General features: G+C 42.0%; 1 protein-coding gene across 1 annotated transcript; it reads right to left on the minus strand.

The window, feature by feature from the left end:
- Positions 1-1,450: 1,450 nt before the first annotated feature.
- On the minus strand, positions 1,451-2,350 carry LOC138510671 (vomeronasal type-2 receptor 26-like). Its single transcript, XM_069626451.1, has one exon. It carries the CDS (start codon positions 2,348-2,350, stop codon positions 1,451-1,453), a length of 900 nt encoding a protein of 299 aa, XP_069482552.1.
- Positions 2,351-12,360: the final 10,010 nt, after the last annotated feature.

The raw sequence follows: 12,360 nt of genomic DNA on the forward strand, positions 1-12,360 counted from the left end.
TGCTAAAGACCTTTTCCAATAAATTAGTGCCAACGTATTGTAGCGATTCCTCCTCATTTGCCTCTAAACATTGCGGCACCGGTGGTGGGGTTCTTATACTACTGCATTTAGAATCAAATTTAGTTTTTAATGCTGTCTTAGTCTCATTTTGATTTTTATTCGATACAATGGTCTTGGGAATGCATGTCCTGCGATATCACAATGGATATGCACACACTGGAGCCCCAACCGCAATTGGTGCTATCGCTTCCTGTTTGGTCTAGGTGTACCTAGATCTATCTCACTCACACTGGAGCCCACTCCAATACTCATAGTATTCTCACTTGTGGTTTTCTCCACAATCACCATAATCGCCATATTCACATGTATATTTATTATTATGTTCCGCCATTGTGCCGGTGCAGGGCTCCAGTAAACCCATCTACTACTACAAACCAGATATACATAGGAAGGCAGAACAGGAAGGGTGGGGCAGTGGAGGGGCGGTAGGGTGGGGGCAGAGGAGGAAGGAGAGGAGGGAGTCAATCTTGGCTCAACTTTGTTTTCCAAAAACTCACAAAGCTCAAGGGTGCAGGTTTATACAATTCTATACGTACATACATAGACTAACTCATTGCCAGCCATTCCACCATTTCACAAAACCACAAAGAATTAACTTTAAAGGTATTGGCAACATCTGAGAAGCATTCCACCACAAGAACCGTTAGAACCGTTACAACAATTCAAGTTCATCCCCCACATGAGCACTAGTCAATCCAAGACAAATGTGTGTCCTACACTGCAAGGTGATTTGCACACAAAACCAGGTCTTCACCCATCAGGCACCCGGTGCCTGGAATGCCCCAACTCCCCCACATTTGCTCCACCTCTTCCATTTGTACATTTTGCAAAATCCTTAAACATACCGCTTCCCTCACCTAATCCAGCTAAATCCCTTCTGCCACTATCATTTTGCCTATCGTGATCTTCCTATCCTGCAATAAAAATATGCAACTTCCTTCCACCTCCATCCATCAAAGGTTGTAATGTGCTCCAAGATGCTATGGTCAGGGCAGCACTGTATAACAAGTTTAAATAAATAAATAGGAGATATTCTTTTTGGTACTGAAAGTTTGCTTTCTAGAATAACATTCATATTTGATAGTAACTTGCCCAACTTTTCAAATCCCCCAAATTCTTCTTATTAAAGTGTGGTTGAGCAGGATTGCATTCAAATCTCAATAGTGGGGAAAGTGCTTGTTCCTTAAATATGTTTGATGAACCTCAATGTTCCTTCCACTTTTCACTCAAGATTAATCAACTCTTTTCAAACTGCTCTACCCTAATCCATGTCCCTGAGTCCAAATCACCAATTAATTGAACCTAAAGACCCTCTCAATTTTAGACAGACACGTATTACCTCTAGGCAGTAGACAAATATCATATAACACAACATAATCTTAGGTCACTATCAATTATTCTTTGAATTTCCATATTCTTTGGTGTTTATGTCTGGTCTGAGCAGAATAATGTAACATTTGGGGATGAAGATACAGCCCAGCAGCCCAGCACTGGAAGCCAGCATGGCGAATATCTCCACGGCTACCATGTACCTGCCCTTAGTGCTGAGGTATGCTGGGATGAAAGATACCCAGACGCTGCAGAACACCAGCATGCTGAATGTGATGAGCTGGGCTTCATTGAATCTATCTGGGAGGTTCCTGGCAAAGAACGCCACCATGAAGCTGGCAAGGGCAAGCAAACCCATGTATCCAATAACTATATAGAACGCAATGATAGAACCTACATCACACTGCAGGATTATTCTTCCTCTTTCAGACTGTGTGTCTGTGTGAGGGTGAGGTGGGGAGGTGAGCAGCCAAGCCAGACAAATGACCACTTCTCCCAGTGTGCACACCAGGACCATTGAGAAGGACATCCAAGGTCCCAGCCATCTGCTCCATCTGCTCCCAGGCCTGGTGGCATTGAAGGCAATAACAACAGTGATTGTCTTTGACAATACACAAGACACAGCAGCAGTGAAGATAATCCCAAATGCAGTTTGTTGGCTCAGACATGTACATGTTGTAGGACGTCCAATGAATAAGAGGGAACAGAGAAATGTCAACATCAGAGAGATGAGCAATGTATAGCTGAGATCCCGGTTATTAGCCTTCACTATCGGCGTGTCCCGGTATCGGAGAAATATTCCCAGCACTCCAGTTGTTGTTATAGACAAGACAACAGCTACAAAGGCCAAGCCCATGCCCAGGCTATCATAGTATGAGAGGTAAACAGTGATCTTATGAATGCAGCCGTCCTTCCAAATGTTGGACGATTGGTCCTCAGGACATTTCATGCAGTTTATCATGTCTGCAAAAACAAAATAAAGATCTGTTTACAGGATGCAGAGGTTATTCTAATCCGAAATCGCTGGCTTTGATTGCATTACAATTCAGGTCCACAAGGAATCTACTAAGATAGCTCAGTGAGTTACACATATACTGCAAAGATCGTTGTATAAGCTGAAGAGAACAGTTAGTAGTTACTCCTATTAAAGGAAGGTAGCATAAAAACACACACTATTCGTATGACTTGTATTGTGTATGCCCAACATGGCAGTAAGGAGGCATTACAGGTGCACATGTAGCTGCACATTTAAGTAATTAGGTGTTCCTCACAATATGAGTCCATTTATACTTCAGTGTTAAAGAATTATCATTTTTCATGAACATTTATGTGTCTATTTTCTTGAGGGTGTTTTTAGAGGCACCAGTTACACCTTTACAGTTGCTTCCAAGAGCCAGGTTTTAGAGAAATGGAAGTCAGGGGAAGAATAGCTGAAATAAAGATGATAAAGGGAGTGAGAGAACACTTGCACAGCTAATCAAAACTTGGCTTCCAATTCCTGCAGGTGGTGGTGGATTGACAGTGGAAGGAGCAACATAATCACCCATACTGTGCCTCTGCAATTGCAGGCTTGGTCAAACGTGAAAAAGATGCTACAACCTCTACTCTGGGGACATTTTGTGTGAAGCATCCTTCTGTGCTTCTGGCATGAGGCCCCGAGTATTTTGACATTTTCCCTGAGCTTATTTACACAATATTCACATATCAAAACAACTAGCAGGAATGTGAATACCAAAAATGAAACCATGGGTCCGCTGCTCCCTTATGGTTAGGTTACACCAAAGATAATTCTGTTTGCCTGTGTTTAAGAGCTGACTGTGTGGGATGTGTTGGTGGCCTCTTTTATAGATTATAGGGTGTAATTTCCGAAAATCCCTGTGCAATTGCAGTAGGAGGCCCAAAGTCCAGACTTTGTTATTAAGAATGAGTGTGAGAGATTTGGCTATGGCCTTACATCGCTCCAGCTATTGCCCCCTCAGAGAGGGAGGACTACAGTAGCCTGAATCGGATATCACTTCTCTATGGATGGTGCTTGTATTTTTAAATCCCTACACAGACCCATCAGGAAGAGGCAAAGGTGCTGGGACACCTCACACTTTTCCCTTTCAAATGCCATGTTTAATCCTTCCACTTTGCTGAATCCTAGAACAATGAGTGGCTCCCACCTCCCTAGCACACGTGTTCCTACTCCCGACTTATGATGGTCAAACTTGGCTCGACTAGTGTCAGGTGACCTCTACTGTCTTGTGCTTTCCCTTTCTTAAACGAGCGTCTAAAGGCAGTGCCCTTCTCTGTCTGTCTGTCTCCAGGACTATCTAAGGGACCTCAACCCTCTCCTATTCCCTGTAAAATATCTACTCCACAGATATTCTTCACTCACCACCACTCCCCTCTCTCCTCTCACACCTCTCCCCACCTTACCGCTAATCTATATCCATAATTTCTCTCTATGCTGTTGCTGATTTGACTGCCTCTCCCTCTACAACTATATTCTCCAACTTGTCTCCCCCTCTCTGCCATACTGTTCTCCCCAATCTCGCCGCTCTCTTTATGCCTCACTCTCTGCTAGGGATAATGGGGTACTGGAGAAGGAAGATTGATGCAAAGGTAATGGGGAACAGGGTCAAGGAAGAGGGAGGTGGGGATACATGGGATTCTGGGTGAGGAAGGGAAAGGCAGGGTAAGGCAACAGATTACTAATGGGTTACCAGGATGAAAAAGAGGGAGGTGGGCATAATGGAGGGCTGGAACAAGGACAAGTGAGCAGAGGTAATGCAGCAGATTACTAAAGGGATACTGGGACATAGGTGGGGCTTATGAGGAACCAGGAAATTGAAGATTAAATGGGGGTAATGGAATAGTGAGACGAGGAAGATGGCGGCGGTGATAAAGGGTTACTGGGACAACAGAGGCATGGTAATGTGGTGCCAGGAGGAGGAAGAGTGAGGCTGTGCTAATCTAGTTGAGGAAGAGTGAGGAGGTGTAATGGGGTACATAGATAAGAAATAAGCTGAAGGGGTAGAAATAGGGAGGCAATGTAATGGGGTCCTCGGAAGAGGAAGAATGAGGTGGTAGTACAGGGAGAAGGGAGAGAGGAGCGGCATAATGAAGTATGGGAAAGATGAAGACTTATGTGTGGATCTATAGATAATGGGATACTGTGACAAATAAAGAAGTAGGAAAAGGAAATAGAGGACTGGGATCAGCTAGAGGAATGCAGAGGTAATCTGGTATAGTGTAGATGAACAGGAAGGGTGAAGTAAAGCAAACAATGACTAATTAGATTCTGGAATGAGGAAGAGGTAGATGGGGTATTGGGTAATGGGTTTATTTGGATGAAGAACAGTGAGGCGGGATAATGCAACTGATTACTAATGGCAGGCCCGGCTCCAGCAGAGGGGCCCGGGATGCCAGGTCCCCCCAAGGTCATTCCCCGCGGCCCCTAGAAAGGAGACATTACAAGTGGAACCTGAGGGAGTGGAGGCATTTGGGGTCTGTGGGGAGGCATTTCCCTCTACATAGGAGGCAATGCATAGCAATTAGCCATCTAATGGGCTGCACTGAAGGAGGCCTGGCCAGGATTTGTTTGCTTGTCCTAGACAATGATCTATGCCCTATAGCCAAGAAAGCACAAATGACCAGGGAGATGAAGGGCCATTCACACCTCGAAGTGAGGTAGTACTTACTCGAGAAGGCTGCATACAACTATGTTCTCAATCCTAAAGTCGCAAAGTTGGTTTCTGTAATTTAAAGTATGTTTATTTTGTGTGTGAAAATAGCACTTTTTCACATCATGCTTAATAAAATGGTTGACCATGTCAAACAATAAATGGCAGGTAATGTTGATTGCACACAGATTTCTGCAGAAGGTGCATCAACGGACTGGGGACCCTTACAAAGATATTCTGCTGCATTAACTACTTGAGTATAAGCGAAGAAATAAGGTTGGTGGTAACAAAAATATATATAATTCTGGAGGGGAGAGCATTATAGTGAAAAAGGGATGGATGCGCTGCTTAGAATGAAACATTACCACTATCATTTCTTTGCACAACATTTCATGATATAAATCTTAAGTATGTCCTGCCATTACAGTAAGGGACAAGCCATTAGCAAATGACGTTTGGTCCTATCACCAAAAGGTGCATATTAGTCTCAGTTGTTAGGCCATGTACCCTCTGCACTGGAACACAAGCAACCAGAGACAGTTTTTTGCCTTGTGGTCTAGCAGTTTAGGCAGGGTTGCTCGCATTAATGACAGAGTCAAGGCTGATTTGCAGAAAATGTTATGTAAGGCTGACCAGAGCAATGCCGGTGGTTACGATTCAGACAAACCTACATCCTTTTTTAGTTTTGCTTACTAGAAGCAAGTCAGAACTCTTGCAGTGGAACACAGATAGGAGGTAGGATGTGAGGAGAAGCACACATCCCATGGGCGTGTTTAGTCATTTACCCAACCAATGACTAGCAATGGCTATGTGAATGAATATGGCATTACTACCAACTACCTGCAGCTCACTGCCAAAACGTACCCTTTGGGAACTCTCTGTGCAAGTTTTATCACAAACGAACACCAATATTGGTGCTGTATAGGACCTGCCAGTGTTATATCTAAGCATTCTTGTGAGTGTTAATTACTTAATTGCCTTTGTAAATGAGCTCCTGGTGTGATAACAATCTCTTAATGTGTCTCTTCAGCTAGTTGATTTTATAAGCAACTAGCAAATGGTGCCCGTACTTTGCACGGGTTCTTTAGACAGACATGATAACACTGTCATCAATTGTTGACAATCGCAGAGCAGACGTGGAGGGGAGCAGCATAATGAGACCTTCTGTGTGCTCTCTCGATCTGTCGCCTCACCCGGGCGCGGTGCAGTATGTTGCAGTGCATTGTGGTGCAGATATTTCGGAAACGGAGAGGCCTAGGGCCTTGAAATGTGGATTTTGAGCCAGAACAAAATCTTGTTCCTGGCCTCCAGATGGTTAGAGTTAGAAAAGTGGTGGACCTTGAACTTCTGTTCCTCGCTTCCAGACACTTGAAATTACCTCTGCCGGTCCTTCTACAACCACCATGATGTTTCGCTGCTTCCAGCCAACCGGCTCATGTGTGCAGAGGCTTAAATCCAGGGAATTGATTGGGGTGTCCACATGTAATGTAGCCAGTGACATCCACAGATTCCAAGGTAGTGGCTGTGTAGTTATGGTGAGGTTGCTGTTTCCATAGGAAGAGCACTTTTTGGCCAGTTTATAACTCCGCTCCCCTTGGACGAATCCTCACCAAACTTTGCAATAAAAGTATATGGGCCACTCTGATTTTTTTTGCAAAGTTTGATGTTTCGTCCGGGGGGGAAATGTTATAGGGGTGGACCCTACACATCTTTTTTTCCCATAGACTGAATGGGGGAAAAACATTGTGCACGCTTACAGCTCAAACCCCTGGACAGATTTTCACCAAATTTGCGCCAGGAGGAGGACCTTCGTGCCAAAAGCGTGCTTTTGTAAATTTGGTGCCAATCCATCCAGTAGTTTTCTTTAAAACGACCAAAAAGTATGTCTAAAAAAATTAGTGATATCTATGTCCGTTCTGCGGTCAAACTTCCTTGTTTGCTCCGCGGACAAGATACCGATTGGCTAAGGGGCTTGCGTCATGACCGCAACACGCGACGTGTCCTCCGATTGGCTGGAGTGAGGTGTGATGTGCGTCAGATTGTTTAGATGCACCCAAAATCTTGGATCCGCCAACAGCACGGCACCAACCAGAGGCGAAATGCTGTTTTGGGGAGTGTTTTGGTGTGTCACAGTGCTTGGGCAGGTTCAAAGAGTAGGAGATGGGTGAAATACTGTATTTGTTTAGGCGGCAGGTGCTAATGAGGTATTCGCCATGCCCGCGTTGTCCGGGATGTTTGTAATTACTGAAAATGAGGGGTCTCATAAGGATAGTATGTCTGCCCGTGCTGTTTGCAGGCAAGTTGAAACTGTTCTAAGGACACACGTGGGGTTAGCGAATGTTAAAATTGACTATATACCGCAGTTAAAATGTTTGTTTCTATGGGTGTGGTGCTGAGTTATAAGCCGCCATAAGTTTGATATGCTGTGGTGGTTGTGGCCAGGGCCTAGAGTCTTGGGTGAATGGCCGTAGGCTGTAGGCCATAGAAAACTTCTGAAAGTTTGTCAAAGAGAATATTGACAAACTGAATGTTGTCACGTGGGTATGTTTGAAAGCCAACAACTGTACCCAGTGCCCCATTAACTAGTCCTTGCTCCACGTCAAAGTTACGTTTAAGCATTACTCTACAATTTAAGGACAATTTTAATATTTTTTCCAACCCAGCTGTGTTGAAGATTGAATTTTCTAAGGTATTTTAGTCTTGTTGTGGCTTGCTGACACATGGGTAGTTCATACCATGTACGTCCAGCTTGTCCGTGGAGCAAATTTCAATTATTGGTTGCATTTCTTTTTTCAACCTTGTTTCATTGAATTTGGAACAGCTTGCAAGAGTTGGCATTAAGGTCATAGAATTGACATTTTTGTGCGCTAATTGTTCCATAACATCAGTATCACTTGCGTTATCGCCAAGAAGTGCATGGATGTGCCGGTTTTTCAAAATTGCTTGTGCTTCTTGAGATGGTACACCAATTCTAATACTTTTTAAAATGATGGCATTAGTGAGGTCTGCAGATTGACGCATGTTTTCTGTTAATTCTCTGTATTGGAAATGTTGCCAAAGGATGACATTTCCAATGCTGCCAACAGTTTTACGGCAGAGTTTGTGTACTAAGGTTTTAAAAATAGGTTCACATTTCACTGGTGTCAATTGTAGAAGATCTCCGAAAACAATGTGTTTTCCTGCAAATAGTTCTTTGTACTTTGTTTTAAGTACTTCTTGCAATCTGAGGTGAATCAAAGCCAACATTAGGTTGGTGACCATGCTCACTTCATCTGTTAGTAGCATTTTCATTTGTTTTAATACTCTGGGTAGTTCCATTGCAGCTTCTGTAAAAAGTTTATAATCGTCTAATTAGTTTTGGTGTTCTACTGGAAGGAGTAGCAATCGATGTAAAGTCACACCGCCTATGTTGTAGGCAGCTAAACCTGCGGGGGCAGTTAAAACAGCTGACAGTTTGTTGTTTATCAATTGTTGAAGGAACTTGCTGATGATTTTGATTAAGAATGCTTTGCCTGAACCAACTTCCCCACTGACGTACAGCAGTATAGGTTTGTAATTTTGGCAGGTACATTCTTTATTTTCGTGCTGTACACCATGGCCAATTTATTTTGTTACTTCTTCAAAAATGGTGCACTGGTCTTTGATAAGTTTTGGTTGTAGTACAGTTAAGTCTTCTGTATGTTCTTCATAGTGACACATGGCATTTTCCACTTCTGTCATAGCTAATTCTGCCTCATTTGCTATTAGTGGCTGTCCTAGTGGTTCTTGACTTCCTGTTGTAGAAGGTTGACTACTGTCGGAAGTGTCCTTATCTAGTTGGGCTAGGAGTTCTTCTTCATGTTGCTATTCATTGTGCAACATTGTTTTGTTCTGCGTAAAGTTCACATCGGTGATAGCGCTTTCATTTGCTTTGAAAGCCTCTTCAAAGCAGTCAGTTATCTAGTAGCTCTTTTCTCCATGGTTTAAAAAGTTGTAGCAGGGGCATGTACTATAGTTCTTTCTCTTGATACGTTTTTAATGACAATTTGACATGATTAATTAAGCTTCGTTTGGTAAGTTTCAATAAGCTGCCTTCCCAATCTGTCACTCTCTCTACCTTTGCTTTCATCAGGTGTTATTTTTTTTTGTGCAAAGTTTTGGGCTATGTGGTATAGACACATGGAGCCTCATTACGACCCTGGCGGTACGGGGTTAACAGCGCCGTAAAAGGTGCCGGTGCCGTCAACCCCGTACTGCCTCATTACGAGTTCCCCTCGCGGGACACTTTAATCACGCCTGGGAAATCCAGGCTTGCTTACCGGGTCTCGCGAGGGGAAAAGGGAGCAAACAACGGGCCAACTCGTAAAGGCCCGTTGTTTGCTCTCTCTCCCATTCCCATTCAGCCCTATGGTGGCTGAAATGGGAATGGGGAAGGACCGGGTCCGGGTACTTGGAGGGAGGAATTACTCGGCCTTCCAAACTCAGAATGGCCCGGTATTTCCTCATTTTGAGGACCCAGACCCGGGTGCGATTGTGTAGCTGACATGTTTTGAAAGTGGGTTCCAGATTTCAATATGTGTGCAAATCCGTAACATAGGGTTGCTAGTTGACTTTCAAAGAGTAGGTGGAATATGTATTCCATATTTTGTCTAAATCTGGGATCTTCAGAATACATTCGTAATGAGCGGTATTCTGATGCTGTAATCTGAGTGGGTCTATCATCGTATCGTCCTCCTTTGCCAGTAGGAAATAGTAGTGGAAAAGCATGTGCTTCTATACTTTTTTCCAATATGCCGATTGGTGACCCTTTGGTTTGTCGCATTTGGTAAGTTTCTAGTGCATCATCTATGCTCTCATTAGAGTGCAATAATGGTCTAAAAGAGTGGATACTGCAGCAGGATCCAGAAGTTCAAATTGACCAGTTTCTGATGAGTTATTTCAGTTGTTTCCCTTAAGCTGTCTTCAATATGTATGTCTTTGTACTATTGATTATTGTATTTCAGATATTGCAAGGATTGTCTAACTTTATGTAAGTCCACGAGTTGTTGATAAATGTTTTTGTCTTTTGTTGGTACACCATTTACTAAGACAATTAAAGAATGCTCTATTGGACGTTGCACTCCTAGATTGCACTCCTAGATTTTTCTGTCAGATCTAATGGTAAACAAACTACTTTGCCATGAATGTCTTTCACCAATTCAGAGGGAGGTAATTTGGCTGTTTTTGGCTGAAGGTGTATTATTGCTTGAAATGGGTGTACTGATTGAATTGTGATGCTCTCATACAAATTGATTTGTTGCAGGGGTTTTGGTAGTGGGAATAATTCCAAATTATTTGTGATAGCACGTGACAGAGTTTGGTTGTTGTCAAGTTTTTTAGTGCAGTAACTGCAACATATTAGGAGTTCACTTATTTGGTATTTGTTTTCTGCTAAAAGGTACAGAGCTAATTCTAACCATTTCAAATGCTCATTGTCTACTATTTTGTATGTTACGTCTATAGTTTTTGTGTTACTTTTGTAAAAAGTTCTGCGGCAACACACGCACACATGGTTTGGTATTTCAGCGCATGTACGTTTACATTTTAGTATTTCTTTTTTGTATGTGTTTAATAGAAGATTTCCATGTGCAGAATTGTTGCTAGTCTGTTCTAAAACTATTGCATTTTGTACGTGGCTTTCACTTCCAAAATATTTTCTCTGGATACGGTGTATTTCTTATTGTAGGCATTTGGGTGTACGATTGCAGAAGATTGTTATTTAAATTGGCTAGTTCTAAAGCTGGACTTTTAGCATAGTACAGTTTATACACTAGATTTCTTACATTTGAATGATGTGTTGATATCATTTTGATATCATGGAAGGTGCTTTTGCAAATAGGTCCTGAAATGCAGGCTAATGAATCCCCTTGTAGTCCTGTGTATTTGCGCACTGGACAGGTATCCATATTTTGCAGCACTTTAATTTTGATTTTGTCTTTACCTTTCACATACTGATTGAGGAACTGACGTAAAGATTTGAATGATTTGTTAGGAATGTAACACATTGACATGCACGGCCATTTGAGTTTTCTGGGGGAACTTTGGTAAGCAGTGTTTCTTGTTCCATGATGGTATTATTGATTTTTTCATATTCTTGTCCACTGCTATGGATGGCAATTGTGTTTGTTTGATTTTGTTTGTATTCTTCTTCATTAAAATATGGTTCTCTGGTCTTGGTGTGACTCCATTCACCTCCACAAATATTTAAGAAGTCATTGTTCTTGACATTCCGTTTATTGGACAGTTTCTTTTGCAGTTTCGTACTTAGTTTTGTTAGTGGTTTCATCCTGGTTATAACTAAAATAAATAACTTCCTTTTGAGAAGGATTGCATGAGAGCTTCTAGGATTAATTTTCTACGATACGTTTTAATGGTTGTGGATGATTTCACTCCTCTTCTTATTAGATTCTGAAGGACTCTGTGGCAGGTTTCTTGCTACTATATCAGGATTTATAGGAGCAGTGTTAGCAGTAGTGGTAGCCGGAGTCGTCTTAAGCATTTGTGTGTTTCGTGCTACATTTTGATAGACGAGGCAAAGTTTTTGTAGTTGAAGATTCATTTGTATCACTAAATGACTGCTTTAGCTGTTTTGTTTTAACCTTTTGTACAAACTGGTCGAGATGGATGCTTACTTTGGACACTTTTATTTCATTTGCTCTATTTCTGCTTTTCTTTCTACGGACTTTTGGTAGGCATTCTTTGGGGTCTGTTGAAAAAAAAGAAGGTATGGGTTGGTCTGTTTTGCAATATATGTGTGCTGTGTGCATGTGTGTATGAGTTTGATGGGGAAGATGTATGTGGTGGTGTATGAATGTGCATTGGGCAGTTACAATGAGCTGGGAAGGCTATTCTTCTGTATGTATGTTACTACACTGCGGTTCAGATGAGAGTAGAAAGTGAGCTAGTGGTGAGGAGAAGCATTAATAGTAAACATAATGGTATAAAATTAAAACAGTTATTTGTTTTCTAGTACTAACATTGTAAGGGATGAGTATGTTATTTGTGTTCCAAAAAAACAGATTTGTGTGCCATTCTGGCTGCTAATCTCTTTTTAATAAATGGGGATTTGTGGGCAGAATAGTTTAGAAATCGATGTTTTTTTGTGTGCAAATTACATACATAACCCACACAATCTCTTTGAGGAAGAGTAAGAATATAAAGGTAGTTTTGTACTTACTTTTTTTGTGCAATCGCTGTCGATTTTCAGGAGAGTGGTCTTCACCGCAATTGTAAAAGGAAGAAGTTAGTCGTTTTGTGTGTTTATAGCATTGATGTTAATGTACAA

The sequence above is a fragment of the Ambystoma mexicanum genome, chromosome 6p, assembly GCF_040938575.1.
Source record: "Ambystoma mexicanum isolate Mex_15411 chromosome 6p, UKY_AmexF1_1, whole genome shotgun sequence".
NCBI lineage: Eukaryota > Metazoa > Chordata > Amphibia > Caudata > Ambystomatidae > Ambystoma > Ambystoma mexicanum.